Source organism: Diceros bicornis, chromosome 14, assembly GCF_020826845.1.
Source record: "Diceros bicornis minor isolate mBicDic1 chromosome 14, mDicBic1.mat.cur, whole genome shotgun sequence".
Taxonomy (NCBI): domain Eukaryota; kingdom Metazoa; phylum Chordata; class Mammalia; order Perissodactyla; family Rhinocerotidae; genus Diceros; species Diceros bicornis.
The window spans coordinates 32907018-32923722 of NC_080753.1; the positions used below are offsets into that span (position 1 = coordinate 32907018).

Consider the following 16705-nt stretch of genomic DNA (forward strand, 5'->3'; position numbering starts at 1 on the left):
ATATTAGCCAGAAATTCAACTCCTAGGTATACTACCAAAATCCTGAAAACAGGTACTCAACAGGCACATGTACATACATGTTCATAGCAGCACTATTCACAACAGCCAAAAGGTGGAAACAGCCCAAATATCCATCAACAGATAAATGAATAAACAAATTGTGGTATATACATATATTGGAATATTATTCATCCATAAAAAGGAATGAAGTATTGATACATGCTACAACATGGATGAACCTCAAAGACATTTTGTAGTTAGTGCCGTGGAGTCAATTCCGACTCCTAGCGACCCTGTGTACAGCAGAGAGGAACCCTGCCCAGTCTTTTTGCGCCATCCTCTCACCTTCTGGCGCCATATCAGACAACGTTCCGCTGCTATTCATAGGGTTTTCATGGCCAATCTTTTTCGGAAGTGGGTGGCCAGGTCCTTCTTCCTAGTCTGTCTTAGTCTGGAAGCTCTGCTGAAATCTGTCCACTACAGGTGACCCTGCTGGTATTTGAAATACCGATGACACAGCTTTCAGCATCACAGCAACACACAGCCACAACAAGTATGAAAACTGACAGATGGGTGATGTGGTTCCCTGACCGGAAAGAAACCCAGGCCGCAGCAGTGAGAGCACCAAATCTTGACCATCTAGACTAAGGCTGGCAAAGACATTATGCTATTTGAAAGAATCCAGACACAAAGGGCCTCATATTGTATGATTCCATTTACACAAAATATCCGGAATAGGTAAATCCATAGAAACAGAACACATATTGGTGGTTGCCAGGAGGGAGGAGGAGAACAGGGAGCAACTGTTTAATGGGTATGAGGTTTTCTTTTGGGGTAATAAAAATGTTTTGGAACTAAATAGAAGTGGTGGTTGCACAACATTGTGAATGTACTAAATGCCACTGAATTGTTCACTTCAAAATGGTTAATTTTATGTTATGAATTTCACCTCAACGTTATGTTATGTTATGTTATGAATTTCACCTCAATAACAGAAAGGTTAAAAAAAACAAACCAATCAGCTGACACTCAATGAGTTCTCCTTCAATTTTGTGGAAACGAAAGAAAGAGAAAGTACCTGACCTGCAGAACCACCTTCTCACAACCAACACAGGATTTTGGACCATCCCTTTGGTGCCCTGGTATTTTGACCCTCCTAAATTCCCCCTTGGGCCTTCTTTCTGTGGTAAGGGAGGGTTGGGCAAGGGGAGGGGAAAGGGATACCGGCTCTTCCTTCACAGGGCCCTCTCCGGCCCATCAGCATCCCAGCATTATGTCAGAGTGTCAGATCTGTGAAAAGTTCCCTTATGTCCATCCAGGTCCACCTACACCTTGGACAGTCCTCTCGCACTACAGGGATACATGTGCCCTAGTTTGAAGACTGCTGCCGTGGAGAAGCTTACACGTCACACTCAGAGAAGAGCAAAGAGATCTCACAGCACTTTGTGGTGATAACCACCAGTTTAAACAAAGCAAATGTCCATCGACAGGACAAAGGATAAATAATTTGTGGAGTGAGCATGCAATAGAAAGAAAATGAATGAATTACAGCTACACAAGTCAACAAAATCATAATGTTGAGTAAAAAAGCCAGCCCCAGAAGAACACAGAGTGTGACTCCATCTATGTGAAGACTGAACAGACAAAACTAAACAGTATACTGTTTAGGAAAACCTACCACATGTGTAGATAGTGAAAGTGTGAAGATAAGCAAAGGAAGTATACACAAGAAGTCAGGGTAGATGTCAACCTGCGGGGAGGGAGACAGATGCAGTCAGCGTGGAGCACACGAGCCATCTAAGATCCTGGGAATTTATTTCTTAAGCTGCAGGCAGGTACCCAGATATTTGTTTCCTTCGTCTTTAACTATTTCATTTTATACATTCTTCTATATGTATAACATATTCGCAATAAATATTTTTAGGAGAAAGGATGACTGTGAAGAGGGAGTAAAGAAGGGTGAACACTCAGAATGCTGGCTGTGCTGGGAAGTACAGAGGGAATATGTGGCAGTGGCGGGCGGACAGGGACCAGGTGGAAGAAGAATTTTTTTTTTTTAACGTAGCAAAGATTTGTCTGGGTTTAAAGTAAAAGGGTTAAGTTGAAAGTCCAGGGGGGCAAGAAATGGAGCAGAGTTAGGAGTGGGATGCAGGAAGGCAGGATTGGCTTTCAACAGGCTCTGAATTAAGGAAGGGAAATAAGGATGAGTAAAGAAAGAGATGTTTGGGGCTGTGAAGAGGGCACTGGAGCCTCAGTTAAGAGACATAGCTGGCTGTCTGCTGAGAGAGGGGAATCGGGTGTGGGGTAGGGGGACTCAGGAGAGTAGAAGAGGTTGGAAGGGAGCTGTGGTGGGAAGAGGGGCTCTCCCAGGTGCTCAAAGCAGCACAGAGAACCCAGCTGAAAGGTGCCAGCTGAGAACAGCTGAGTGATGCATCCTGAGTGACATCTTGGCTGCACAGGGAAGGAAAGGAGGAGGGAGGGATGGAAAGAGGGACGGAGGAGGGCCTGACAGACATGGGAATACTAGATGACTGGAGTTCTCCCTGGGGGAGTGGAGCAGGTATATTGGCTGCCCACCAGGAGGGAGCAATCTGGGGGCTACTCAGAGAATGGTGTGCCGGCATTTTAAATTTCAGAGAGAATAAAGTTCCAGATGCTGATAATCACCAAAGTGTGGTACTGGGAAGAAAGTGGGTGAAATGCAGTCAAGATAAAAGTTGTTGGAAGGAGGTCAAGAAGCTTTGCAGAAACCAGTAATATTGGTTGCTGAAGGGAAGGGGAACTGGGTGGAGGTGGGAGGGAGGCCTTTTACTAGGTGCCCTTTTGTACTTTTTGAATTTTGAATCATACGAATGATTCTATGAAGACATAAAAGAAAGTGGACAATTTTTTTTAATTGGGGTGTGGATTAGGTTATTCGCTTAAACACTGGCAGGCCTGGGGAGGATGGCCTGAGCCAAGTACCACAGGCCTGGAAGTCAGTTGCTCATGGCAACAAGGAGAGGCAGGGAGTAGCAGAGCAGGACTCGTGATGCTGGGAGGAAAGGGTGTCTGACCTGAAGTGGACGAGTCCTGATCCTGGGATTGACAAGGAGCTGGGAGAATCCACTATCATTTCCCCAGACCTAGTGTTGAGTTCCCCAGTGTTGAGCTGGGTCAGGGAGGATGTGGAAGACTTGGAAGAGAGGGAAGGTGGTGGGCTCCAGGGAGAACTAAATTCCATATAAGGTAGCAGGCGTAGGGAAAATTATGTCAGGAGGCTGAGGCTGTGAGGGGGTTCCAAGAGCTGAAGAGAATGAGTTACAAGGAAAGAGGAGGAGCCAGTATCAGGAACAGTCAGGGGAAGGCAGCACATTGCAGAAGACAGACGGGAGTCTGGGAAAGGTGTTTTTGCAAATGGATGGGAGTGGTGTGGGCCCTTCGTTTTCATAAGGTTTCTTTTCTCAAGCTGTGAGCCCGCGTCACCACCGCCTGAACAGGCTGCAGCGTTCACCAGGGTTCCTACAGTGAGGGCAGAGCTGAGTGTGGGTCAAAGGAGAAAGAGGGAAAAGTTGGAGGTTTTGTCGTAATACAAGAAAAGTTTTATCAGCCTATGGATTAAAAAGGCCAAGCTGGCTTCCCTCTTCCTTTCCTATCGGTTGCTCAAGGAATATAGTTATTCCAGTCTGGGCTAAGCACAATTGCAAAGTAAACCCACCACCAAAAATACTTTGAATGCCTCAGAGAAATGTCTAAGCTTTCCTACCATTTTGGATTATCTAGGCTTCTGCTGCCCTCCATCAAGAGCAGTTCCCTAAGCCATGAGCTAGCTAGTCCTTGACCACTTCTCCCAGACATACACACATAAATACACAAACTCCTTTTCAGATTGAGCTTTTATGGACTCATAGGGCTGGAAAAGAGTTAAGAGCACAATCCCTCCATTTCACTGAAGAGAATACTGAAACCTCTAGTGCCTTGGGGACTTCAAACCTGGACTAGAACATAGACCTTTTGTCTCTTAGTTGTTCCTTGCATCCCTAGTCATATTTTATTTCTAAAGCCCACTAAGAATCCTGAATTTATCTGTTCTTGATACTATGCCAGGGCATTTGGTCCTGCCAGCCAAGAACAGGGGGGGCCCTCACCTCACACTGGCAGAAATTGGGAACCAAGGGCCAAGGATCTAGACATCCCTGCATCGGGTGTGTGGGAAAACAGCCCTACAGTATCTCCCCAGCAGACTGTACAGGAAAAGACAGCATTGTGCACTGCTGCTTGTTTCCATATAAAACTGTAACTGGGTGGACTGGACACCTGAAGCACTCATTGGCTCTGAACTCTACCTGCCACCAAGGACCACCTGTCTTAAACTCCAAGCTGAAATTAGGCCCCCTGTCCCATTCACACTCCCAGAAAGGAGAAGTAGCAAGAAGGGGATAGGATACAAAACTTGACAAACGAATTCTTATCTTGACAGCTTTTGTATTTCTGCTGCCACTGGGGTGTGAACTATTCTTTTGAGAAGTACGGCAATGAGGAAAAGAAGAGATGAGATAGGGAAACGATTTTTAAAGTTTTTCTTTGAAAATTTTGTAGTCTGTCTCCCAATTAGGCAAAGGGGAAGGGAGCTCTCATTGATTCAGCACCTACTGTATACCAGGCTCACTTAAACCTCACATTAGCCCTGTTGAGGAATCAGAGCCTCCAATTCAAAGATAAAGACGCTGTGCTTCAGAGAATTAAGTAACTTGCCCAAGGGCCCTCCTTTAGTAAGTAATAGAATATAGCTTTGAGCCTACGTGTGTCTGACACGAAAGCCAATGTTCTTTCTCGAATCCACATGGCCTGACTACAAAGGAGATTTCTACAATAGGGCATTTTAGAATAAAGAGAACTGAATGGATGCATAAAAGTCAGAGAATTTAAAAGGGAAAGGCAAAGAGTCAAGGCACCACCTAAGCACTGTGCCCACTCTCCCACCAATGGGCATCCCTTGAGTTCGGGATTCAGTTTAAGTCAGGAACACACTTTTTATGGGTAGATGCTGGCTGAGCTGATGAGGAATAACTTCAACAGTCAGTCATTTATTGCATGACTTTTATTTGCAAAACATAACCCACGACATAATTCTTGCAATCAAGAAGTTTACAATCTAATGGGGAAACTAGATATTGAAAGAATATAACAAGCAGTTTCACCAAAACTAATGTGTAAGGAAAAACTCTAGTCTCCTGGAGGATGTAATAAACAAATCCAATTGGCAGGAAACAGGGGCTTCTTCGCCTGGACCTGGATGGATGGGGAACCGAGTGTGGGTATGAAAGGTGCAAGGAATTGGGAGGAAAGGAAGCCAGTCTGCAAGGCGCTAATAAATGCTGTTGGTGGAGCTGTGGAGACTGCAGCTTAGTTTGGGAGTGATGGAGCAAGAGAAGGCAGAGGTGCAGAGTTGAGGGGAGGTTTTTTTTAGGGCGGTGGAACTCGGACCTTGTCAGTCTGGGGGAATGGCGAGGATCGGAGGGACAGTCGCAGTTGTAAAGATTAAAGATAATAGAATCGTACTAATATAAATAATCGCATAATTAGAAGAATTAGTACTAGGGCTAATTATATAGTAGGGGTGAAATGGGCGAGGTCATTGACAGTGACAGTACAAGCGGAGGGCGTTTGCCTTGGCAAGAAATTGGAACCAATTCTGAGAATGGAGGAGAGGGGAAGATTGGGTGTGATTTTATACGATTCGGAGACTGAGGAGAGGAAAGGTAAAGGCACTGGATTGTTTGCCTTTGTAGGAAGTTAAAACATCTTTCAGGCCAGGAGGGCTGGAGTTGTTACTATTCAATGAGTTGGAAAAAGTCTCCAAGTGAACACACTCAACAGGGGATGCAGGCGGGGGCTACAGCGACCAAAGGCTCTGATAGCCGCGGGGCCACCTGCGAGGGGCCGGGGTTGCGGCCACTGGGCAAGGACCGCACCACCCCTGGGAGCAGGTCGCAGCGCCACCCGGGGGTAGCCAGGCGGCCGAGGAGCGCAGGAGTGCGGGGGCGCGCATCCGGAGGCGCGGAGCCGGCGGCGCCACACGCCGCCAGGAGCGGGAGGCGGGCCCGAGCAAGCGGGCCTCCGCGCGGCACTTGGCACGCACGCGCAGACGGGCCGCGGGGCCCAGAGGCACACAGGAGGGGGAGCGAGACAGAGGGGGTGTGGAACGTATTTCCGCTCTGGAGGACAAATAATACCGGCCAAAGGGGAGGCCAGCCCGTCCGGCCCTTTAACCGCGTGGGGGGGCTGGTGAAGAAAGGGGGGTCGAGAACGGGGGAATCCTGCTCCTTTAATTCCCTCCCCTCTTCCTCCTCCCCGAGTCCTCGCCGACGCCGCCGCGCGCGGGGCCTGGAACACACAGCACGAGCCGCCCCCGCCCCTCCCCCTTACGCCCACGCGGAGCCGGCCCCGCGCGCGCGCCCCGTGCACCCCCGCGCCTGCGCGGTGCCCAGGCCCTGCCCGTGCGTGGGGGCGCTGCCGACCCCGGGGGGGGTGGGGAAACAGGGGGGGAAAAAAACAGCGCGCGGAACCGGGCCAGGTGAGAGGCGCGTGCACTCAGGGTCGTGGGGCTGGGGGGGCGTGCCACGGAGTTCTGAACGTTGGGGGGGGCGTGCACGATGCGTGCAGGCGGCGGGGGGAGGACGTGAAAGGCGCGTGCAAACGTGCAAGGGGGGGCGGAGGAATGAGGCAGCGGCTAAAGGGGGCGGGGTGAGAAGAGGCAGCAACCTGGGCCACCCCAGAGCCCAAAGCCCCAGGCTTCTGCTCCCACTTCCCCCGACCTTCCCCTGTGGGCGCGCAGGCTCACCCCATCCTCGCGGGCAGTCAGGCTGGGGGGTGTGGATGCCGCTGCCCCGCCCCCGGGAACCACGCCTCCCTCCTCTCCGACGGACAGCGCCTCCCCGGGGGCTGGGGAAACTGAGGAAGAGGCCTGAAGACTGGGTGGTCTCATTCTGGGGGGTCGGGCCAGAATGGGGGCGAGGGGCCTGGAGCCTTGGCTTAGGAGAGCCAGAGACCTTTGTCTCTGACCAGTTTCCTTCCCAACCAGGGTTGCCCACCCCCGCCACAATGGCCTCTGGGGTGGAAGTGCTGCGCTTCCAGCTGCCCGGCCACGAGGCCGCTACGCTGCGGAACATGAACCAGCTCCGTGCAGAGGAGCGGTTCTGCGACGTGACCATTGTGGCCGACAGCCTCAAGTTCCGCGGCCACAAGGTCATCCTGGCCGCCTGCTCACCGTTCCTGCGGGACCAGTTCCTGCTGAACCCCAGCTCTGAGCTGCAGGTCTCTCTGATGCACAGTGCACGAATAGTGGCCGACCTGCTCCTCTCCTGCTACACGGGCGCCCTGGAATTCGCCGTCAGGGACATCGTTAACTACCTGACTGCCGCCTCCTACCTGCAAATGGAGCACGTGGTGGAGAAATGCCGGAACGCCCTCAGCCAGTTCATTGAGCCCAAAATAGGCCTCAAAGAGGATGGGGTCAGCGATGCCAGCCTTGTGAGCAGTGTCAGTGCCACCAAATCCCTCCTCCCTCCTGCCAGGACCCCAAAGCCAGCCCCCAAGCCCCCACCCCCACCCCCTCTACCCCCTCCCCTCCTGCGGCCTGTGAAGCTGGAGTTCCCACTGGACGAAGACCTGGAGCTGAAGGCCGAGGAAGAGGATGAGGATGAGGACGAGGACGTGTCTGATATCTGCATTGTCAAGGTGGAGTCGGCCCTGGAGGTGGCACACCGGCTCAAGCCTCCCGGAAGCCTGGGAGGAGGGCTGGGTATGGGAGGCTCCGTGGGCAGCCACCTTGGGGAGCTGGCCCAGAGCAGTGTGCCCCCCAGCACTGTGGCCCCACCACAGGGTGTGGTGAAAGCCTGCTACAGCCTGTCTGAGGACGCGGAAGGGGAGGGCCTGCTGTTGATCCCCGGAGGCCGGGCCAGTGTGGGGGCCACCTCGGGCCTGGTGGAGGCAGCAGCAGTGGCCATGGCTGCCCGGGGGGCGGGGGGCAGCCTGGGGGCGGGGGGCAGCCGCGGACCCCTGCCCGGGGGCTTCTCCAGTGGAAACCCCCTAAAGAACATCAAGTGCACCAAGTGCCCGGAAGTGTTCCAGGGCGTAGAGAAGCTGGTCTTCCACATGCGGGCACAGCACTTCATTTTCATGTGCCCGCGCTGCGGCAAGCAGTTCAACCACAGCAGCAACCTCAACCGCCACATGAACGTGCACCGCGGCGTCAAGTCGCACTCGTGTGGCATCTGCGGCAAGTGCTTCACGCAGAAGTCCACACTGCACGACCACCTCAACCTGCACTCCGGAGCGAGGCCCTATCGCTGCTCCTACTGCGACGTGCGCTTCGCCCACAAGCCTGCCATTAGGCGGCACCTCAAGGAGCAGCACGGCAAGACCACAGCCGAGAACGTGCTAGAGGCCAGCGTGGCTGAGATCAACGTCCTCATCCGCTAGCGTTAGCGGGGCAGGCGGCTGGGTCCCTGGGCTGGGCGGGAAGGGGGCTCTCTGGCCCAGGAGAATAGGGGGGTGGGGGTCGGGGGCAGGCAGGTACGGTGGGGAGCCTGAGCAGACACACACATCCTGAGAGAGGGGCAGAAGATTACTTGGAGAGAAGACCCTGCCTCTTCAGAAGAAAAGAATGGAGAGGGAGAGGGTTCTTTGAGAAGGCAAAGGAAATACAGAGTCCCAGAGAAAGGTTTTCTTTTAGAAGTGCATGGATATGTGAAGAGAGGGAAAGGGTCCTATAGAAACGAGGAGGAAAAAGGACTGGAAATGGTTATATTCCTGGCTAAGGCTGCCCAGGGAGAGGTTCTGACATTTCTTGAGGTAGGGGGTGGGTGGGTGGGAATTGGGAGGGAATTTGGCAGGAGGCAGCTTACATGCTCCACCTTAGAATAGATCCTTGGGAGAGGGAGTGGTAGGGGGAAGGGATTCTCAAATCCCAGAAAAGGAAGGGGAGACAGTTCTTGCATGCTGGGGGAATGGGGCTGTGGGTACAAGGCTCGCCAAAACTCCAGAGAGAACAAAGTAGGGTGTCAGGTAAGAGAACATGGGGGTGAGCATCCTGGGTAGATGTTGGGAAGTGGGGTACAATAGCAAGAACGGTGAATAGTGGTGGGGGTGGGGGGTAGGGCACTTAGAGGAAAGGACACGAGAAGGGCTGTTTGGGGGGAGGGAGAGGAGTAGAGACTTATATACAGTATTTTTTAAGAAAACAACGTATTTTTTAGGATTTTTTCTGGAGTTTGGGGTTTTAGTTTTTCTGCTTTTGTTTTCCACAAAATAAAAAAAAACAAAACCTTTTTTTTCTTTATACTCTGTCTGGTGACTGCGTGTAAATGACTATCCCACCCTAGGCAGCCTCTCCTTCTGATGCCATTTGCTCAATACCTGGAGGTCACAACTCATGCAAGTCCCATGCCTGAAGGAGCCCTAACAGGGAAGAGGGAGTGTGACAAGTGGGCTCCTCTGGCCCAGGACCCTCCCAGTTCTGCAACCTCAACGCCTGGCAGATATAACACAAATGTTCCGTGATTGTTTGGCAGTGGTAACACATGACCTGCTCCTCTATCTGAGGAGTCTGGTATCAGGGCCAGGGATAGGCTCTAGGTGTGACCGTTGTGCCCACCGAGATTGTAAGCAGGAGCCTGTGTTTGGGCATTCTTGGTCTGGGGAAAGGGCATGTCCTCGGGAAAGCTAAAAATCACTGGATTAGGGTCTAGGGAAGACTACAATTCCCAGAAAGCTCTGGAATAGTTCTTAACCAAAGAGAACTACAGTTCCCAGAAGGCTTTGAATTGGCCTCAGGTGCCCTATCTCGCAATCACCTGTCTGTGTCAAATACTGCGTGTGAAATCATACAGATATTTTCCAGACTCTGATCAGAATGTAATACCTAAAGGGATGGTACCCTAAACACTGCTATCAAGTTGGTATAGCTTGGTGTAATATCATTCATACTTCCACTTTCGGCTGGGCTATGACCCACGGAGTGCCTGACTCTGCTAGTGAAGTGTTTGTCAAAAAAGGTTACTAGAGTGTCACCAGACACTAATGACTCTTAGGCCGCTGGGGGGCTCACCTGGATTCCTATGCATGTGGTGGCGTAACATGTCTGGCATAAACATAACAGACATTTAGCCCCAGGTTTTCAAAAGGGGACGCTGCTCCAGGGGACATGAAGCAGCATGCTAGAACCAGCCAAGAGGAAAGGTGTCCTCCGCGCGTCCCCATCGCCTCCTTCTTGCTCGTTAGAGAAGCGAGGCCAAAACTGAGGCCGAGCCTTCCATCTGGTGACCCAGAAACTGAAAGCAACCAGAAGCGGGAGAAGCACACGCAGGCCAGATTGGAAATAGAACCGCTGCCGAGAGCCGGGAGAGTCAGACGCTCCGCTTGTTACCTAAAACCAGAGGGGGGATGCAGAAGCCACACGTGGACCCAGGCGTGCCTCGCCTTCGGTTCCCCGCTGAGGCGAGGCCAGGAATGGAAGGAATTCTCCCCTGCAGCCCCCAGCCTAGAACAGCCACTGCCGTCTCCAAGGCCGCTCTCGGGGAAAAAGGCCAGAAAGCACGTACTGGCTCCTTTAAGGCTCCTCCTAGCCCGCCCTCTCCCGCCCACGTGACCCGGGGCGGCCGCGCGCCGGCTCGGCCCCCCGCGCAAGCGGCGATGGCGGCGGCGGCGGGAGCTGCAGCGGCGGCGGCCGCCGAGGTGCGGAAGGGGAGGGGGAGAGGCGGGTGCATGCCCGCGCGCGCGCCCGGGGGAAGCGCGCGCCCGTGCAATGCTCCGGGGGTGCAACGGGGCCGGGGGGCCCGGGCGGGACTTGCAGCAATCCGGAGGGCCAGCACTGGGGGCGGATGAGGGGACCAGGGGGTGGGAGGTGGGGGGAGTGGGCACGGAGGCGCGCGTGCAGCCGCCGGCTGCCCCCGAGTGGGTGGCGGGCGCCGGGGCCCCAGGAGCACGCGCGAGGGGCACGAGGGGCCGTCCACCGGGCTGGGGGGCAGCGGGCGCTGGAGGGGTTGGTGCCCGGGGTCCCCGCGGCCTGGGGGACAAAGGGGGAGCGGCGCGTGCAGCCGGGAGGAGGGGGCGGGGCCGGGGCGCGGAGGCCCCGCCCCCTCCCCCTTCTCTCTTCTCGGCCCCTGAGATGCGGGGTCTACCGAGAGGGAGGGGGTTGATGCGGGCCCGGGGGAGAGGTCGTGCGGCCCCTCCGGGCAGCCGAGGCCGCGGAAGGGGGGGCCCCCATAGAGGAAGAGGTAGGCCCCGGAGCCTACTCTCTCTTCCCAGGGCCCAGGCGTCCTGGGCCCCCCAACTTCCTACTGGGCTGACCAGTCCTCCTATCCCTTGTGTCCCCTCCCAGGGGGAGGCCCCCGCTGAGATGGGGGCGCTGGTGCTGGAGAAGGAGCCCAGAGGAGCCAGCGACAGAGGTGAGTTTCTGGCAGAAACGGCCCGGTTGGACCTTCACCTCCCACAGCACAGGATTCCTTGAGCCCTTAAACCTGAACTTTTTTCTTCCCTTTCAGTTCATGGCTCTTTGGGGGACACCCCTCGTAGTGAGGAGACCCTGCCCAAGGCCAACCCCGACTCCCTGGAGCCTACTGGCGCGTCATCCCCAGCCTCTGTCACCGTGACCGTTGGTGATGAGGGGGCTGACACTCCTGTAGGGGCCACACCGCTTATTGGGGATGAACCGGAGAATCTCGAGGGAGATGGGGGCCGCATCCTGCTGGGTGAGAGGCTGGGGAGTCTAGGGGGTGAGGTGGGGTATCCTCTGACTCTGCCTTCCCTCTTATCTTGCCTTCTGCCTGCCTGCCCTGTCTGTTTTCCAGGCCATGCCACAAAGTCCTTCCCGTCTTCTCCCAGCAAGGGGGGTGCCTGTCCCAGCCGGGCCAAGATGTCAATGACAGGGGCTGGAAAATCACCCCCATCAGTCCAGAGTTTGGCTATGAGGCTGCTGAGTATGCCGGGGGCCCAGGGGGCAGTAGCAGCAGGGCCTGAACCCCCTCCAGCTACAACCAGCCCAGAGGGGCAGCCCAAGGTCCACCGAGCCAGGAAAACCATGTCCAAACCAGGCAATGGACAGGTGAGGATTGGGGGAGGGCTGCTGGGAGTGGGAGAGACAGGGGTAATCAACCGTAAACCCCTTGTGGGCTTTTCTACAATTTAGCTTTAAGCGGTCTCTAATCTATTCACAGCCTGATGTATTTACCAAGGGGCTACTGTGTGTCAAATTCTAGGCTGGGGCTTAATCTGTGAACAGACATATTCCTTCCTGTCTTTCTGGAGTTAACATTCTTGGGGAGAGGGGAGTAGAAGAGAGAAATGTCAATGAGCTAATTATGTAGTTAATGCCTTAATTACTCTTATGGTAATGACTATGTAAAGAAACTTTAAACCACTCTTCCTTTCTACCTCAAAGCAAGTCTCAAGGGAACTTTTCCTCCCTTCTTTGAAGCTGCCCCTGCTCCATTTTTAAAGATTTTACTATAAATCTCTACAGGGAAGGAGATGAGGGCCACAGAAATGACAGAGGAGGAAAATGACAAAGGCCCCAGAATCTCAGAAGCTTTATGACAGTGTTCTTAGGGTTCTGCATATCATTTTGTTCTGGGTGTGGTTTGGGTAGCTTTGGTGAAGGCCTTAACCTTCGTTTTCTCACCTGTAAAATGGGGAGAAAGGGCTTGCTTCTGTGTGAAGAGGTGAGTGAGTGTTAGGTATGGGATGTGCTTGACACACTTCCTCCCAGGATACAGCAGTTCATGTTCTGGTTACTGGAGCTTCAGAGGGCATTTTTGAGGGTGTGGCTCACCACCCCACCCCCACTTGGGGTTCCAGGCTAAAGGCTCCCTGACCTTAAATGTGCTCCCTCTTGCCCCCAGCCCCTAGTCCCTGAGAAGCGGCCCCCTGAAGTGCAGCATTTCCGCATGAGTGATGATGTGCACTCGTTGGGGAAGGTGACCTCAGGTCAGTCCCACCCCCCACCCACCTGAGGCTTGGTCTGGCCTGTCCTGACAGGTTAGAGCACAGACCTCACGCCTTTCTCTCTCTCCTTCCAGATGTGGCCAAGAGGAGGAAGCTGAATTCAGGAGGTGGCCTGGTGAGCCAGGAGAGGCAGGGAACAAGCCCTCTCCGCCTGGGGGGCTGCCCTTCCAGGAAATGGGAGGTTGATGGGTGGGGGGGAGCAGCTTCAATTTTTTTATCTTTTTCTAGTCGGAGGAGTTGGGTTCTGCCCGGGGTTCGGGAGAAGTGACCCTGGAGAAGGGGAACCCCGGGTCCCTGGAGGAGTGGGAGACAGTAGTAGGTGACGACTTCAGCCTCTACTACGATTCCTACTCTGTGGATGAGCGTGTGGACTCTGACAGCAAGGTGAGAGGGAGCGGCTGCCCTCCTGGCCAGCACCTCACCTCATCCAGGGCTTGCTCTCCAGTCTTGCCTGCCCCCTTTTTCTCTCTTTCCTTCTTATCTTCTGAACAGCCACTAATTTACTGCCGCATCCTGTCTATAACTTATTTCCAGTGTGTGTTCCACGCCATTCCATCCCTTTACCTCTCTCCACAGTGGTGACCACCATCGTGGACTTTGGGTTCAGCACCCCATTTTATGGTTTATTTGTTATTTGTTTTTTCTTTTGCTTTTTGTTTGGTTTTGTCTCATACATGTTTGATTATGTGATATAGTGCTTAGTCTTGCCTGTCTTGCTTTCATTTAACGTTTTATTATGGAAACTTGCAGATATACACAAAAGAATAGAGGAATGAGCCCCAGGTGGCCATCACCCAGCTCCCACAATTATTAAAACACAGCCGATCTTGACTTATCTCTTCCTTCCCCAACCCACACACCTACTGGATTGTTTCAAAGCAAATCTCAGGCATCATATCATTTTATCTACAAATATTTCCATATGTATCTCTAAACATAAGGCCTATTTCTGTTTTTTGGTGAGGAAGATTGGCCCTGAGCTAACATCTGCCCATCTTCCTCTACTTTATATGTGAGACGCTGCCACAGCATGGCTTGATAAGCCGTGCGTTGGTCCGTGCCTGGGATCTGAACCCGCGAACCCCAGGCCACTGAAGCAGAGTGCACAAATTTAACCACTACACCACTGGGCCAGCCCCCTATTTCTGTTTTTTAACATCACTGCATTACTATTTTCACACCTAAAAAATTGGCCAGTGATTCTTTCATACCATCTCTTGACTAGCAGTCCGTCTTCACATTTCCTCAGTTGTTTCATAAATGGGTTTTTGTTTGTCCGGGTTCAAGTGAGGTCCATACGCTGATTTGATTGACATTTGTCTTAGGTCTCTGTTGATGTATAGGTTCCCTCGTCTTCTAAAAAATCTTTTTCTTGCCATTTATTTGTTGAAGAAACCAGGTCAGCTGTCTTCCAGAATTCCTCATGTTTAGGAGTTGGCCAATTGGGTGGGGATTGACGCAGTCCTCTCTGCCCAATATTTCTTGAAAAGTGGTAGATCTAAGAGCATGGTCAGCTTCAGGTGCTTTTTTATTTAATTTATTTACTTTTTATCTTTTATTTTTTGCCTTTTTTTGGCAAGACGACTTGATAGCTGACGTGAGTGCTTCCTATTGCATCATATCAGGAGGCATAGAACATCTGACTTTTTGTTAGTGATGTTGATCAGTGGATTCGGGTGATGTCAGCCTGATCCTCATCATAAAGTTCCTCATTAGCTTTTCATCTAATGCTTTTAGCAGCCATTGGTACTCTTGTCTATTTATGAACTTGATAAAAAGAGATCATACAATACTTTTGTGTTCTGGAACTTTTCTCTGCTTAATATTATGTTGGCAAGATTGATACACGTTGTTGCATCTAATTGTAGCACCTTCTTTTTCACCACTCTCTAACATTCTTTACCTCCTCTCTTTATCCGGCCCTTTCCCTCCTTTCCTGCCCACACTCACCTCCACCAGGGAGCCATCCCTGAGTAATAGTTGTTGTTTTCTTTATCCCCCCTCACTGTCTGAGTCATAGGGGGTGAGTGTGTCCTGCTCTGCCTCTCTCCCAAGCTCCCCTCAGGAGAGAGCTGTGGCCTGGGGGTTGCTGTTTCCCCAGCCCCACTTTGCCTCTCTCCCAGTCTGAAGTTGAAGCTCTGGCTGAGCAACTGAGTGAGGAAGAGGAGGAAGAGGAAGAGGAAGAAGAGGAAGAAGAAGAGGAAGAGGAGGAAGAGGAAGAAGAAGAGGAAGATGAGGAGTCAGGCAATCAGTCAGACAGGGTAAGAGATGGAAGCTGGCATCCCCAAAGGAGCGGGGGCTGTGGGGCCGGAGGTCTGAGTCCTCAGAGGAGGGGCTGTGGGCCAGGGTCCAGGCTCTCGAACTCTCTTCCTCCTCCCCAGAGTGGTTCCAGTGGCCGGCGCAAAGCCAAGAAGAAATGGCGGAAGGACAGCCCATGGGTGAAGCCATCACGGAAGCGACGGAAGCGGGAGCCTCCAAGGGCCAAGGAGCCACGAGGTGAGGAGGCTCCGCTGCTTTTGGGTCGCCTCCTGCAGCCCCCTCCTGGCCCCCAGAGAGCGTGTGCTTACACGCTCATGCATGCACACCCGCATGTACCCACGCATCCAGGCACCTGTGAGCTCGCACTCTCACTCTCTCTGTCTCTGTGTCAGGAGTGAATGGTGTGGGCTCCTCAGGCCCCAGTGAGTACATGGAGGTCCCTCTGGGGTCCCTGGAGCTGCCCAGCGAGGGGACTCTCTCCCCCAACCACGCTGGTAATTGCCAATTGCTGGGATAGGGAGCCACTAGGGGGCGCCCTCAGGGCTGGAGGGAACCGGGAGGAGGGGGACCGCGCTGGCGCTGGGGTGTCCATGGCCAGGCTTTGGGGGTTCTGGAGCATGGAGGGAAAGGTAGGGTGGAGGTGAAGAAGCCCCACTAGGGGTCCCGGAGAGTGAGGGCCAGGGCCTCCCTCAGCTCCCTTTTTCCTCCATCCAAGGGGTATCCAACGACACGTCTTCACTGGAGACAGAGCGTGGGTTTGAGGAGTTGCCCCTCTGCAGCTGCCGCATGGAGGCGCCCAAGATTGACCGCATCAGTGAGAGAGCGGGGCACAAGTGCATGGCCACAGAGAGTGTGGACGGAGAGGTGGGCCTGTGGGCTGGTAGGGGAGGTGCCGGGAGATCCAGCCCTAGGCCCCAGCCTCACCTCTCTTCTCGCACATCCTTACTGCCCACAGCTGTCGGGCTGCAACGCTGCAATCCTCAAGCGGGAGACCATGAGGCCATCAAGCCGAGTGGCACTGATGGTGCTCTGTGAGACCCACCGCGCCCGCATGGTTAAACACCACTGCTGCCCGGGCTGCGGCTACTTCTGTACGGCGGTGAGTGAGTCATGGGGCAGACAGGCAGCGTGCCCCACAAGGGAAGGGGCTCCCAGAGCCTGACCATGTTACTTGCCTGCCCCAAGGGCACCTTCCTGGAGTGCCACCCCGACTTCCGTGTGGCCCACCGCTTCCACAAGGCCTGTGTTTCCCAGTTGAATGGGATGGTCTTCTGTCCTCATTGTGGGGAGGATGCATCTGAGGCCCAGGAGGTGACCATCCCCCGAGGGGACGGGGTGACCCCACCAGCCGGCGCTGCAGCCCCTGCCCCACCACCCCTGGCACAGGATGCCCCTGGAAGAGCGGACACTTCCCAGCCCAGGTACTGGCCTTCCCCTTCCGTACTTCTATTCCCTGCCCCGT

General features: G+C 53.6%; 3 protein-coding genes across 7 annotated transcripts in view; 2 read left to right on the top strand and 1 right to left on the bottom strand.

The window, feature by feature from the left end:
* C2 (complement C2) overlaps positions 1-10509 on the bottom strand; it is a 40095-nt gene extending 29586 nt beyond the window's left edge. The window contains exon 1 of the mRNA XM_058554729.1: positions 10409-10509. The gene's annotated coding sequence lies outside the window, so the exon portion shown is untranslated. The remainder of the gene's footprint in view (positions 1-10408) is intronic.
* EHMT2 (euchromatic histone lysine methyltransferase 2) overlaps positions 1-16705 on the top strand; it is a 37304-nt gene that overhangs the window by 13057 nt on the left and 7542 nt on the right. Inside the window, exons 1-13 of one of the 5 annotated variants that reach the window (XM_058554726.1) lie at positions 10675-10716; positions 11363-11429; positions 11526-11732; positions 11832-12085; positions 12882-12966; positions 13059-13099; positions 13213-13368; positions 15108-15245; positions 15366-15480; positions 15636-15737; positions 15959-16107; positions 16199-16342; positions 16429-16664. In XM_058554726.1, coding sequence (XP_058410709.1) covers positions 10675-10716; positions 11363-11429; positions 11526-11732; positions 11832-12085; positions 12882-12966; positions 13059-13099; positions 13213-13368; positions 15108-15245; positions 15366-15480; positions 15636-15737; positions 15959-16107; positions 16199-16342; positions 16429-16664 — 1736 coding nt within the window. Of the gene's footprint in view, positions 1-10674; positions 10717-11128; positions 11430-11525; positions 11733-11831; positions 12086-12881; positions 12967-13058; positions 13100-13212; positions 13369-15107; positions 15246-15365; positions 15481-15635; positions 15738-15958; positions 16108-16198; positions 16343-16428; positions 16665-16705 lie in introns of those variants that run through there. The other 4 variants (XM_058554727.1, XM_058554724.1, XM_058554728.1 and 1 more) reach the window with 4 other exon arrangements.
* Positions 6300-8514, top strand: ZBTB12 (zinc finger and BTB domain containing 12). The gene is made up of 2 exons (XM_058554731.1): positions 6300-6556; positions 7064-8514. Exon 2 carries the CDS (start codon positions 7084-7086, stop codon positions 8461-8463), a length of 1380 nt encoding a protein of 459 aa, XP_058410714.1. The 5' UTR covers positions 6300-6556; positions 7064-7083; the 3' UTR covers positions 8464-8514.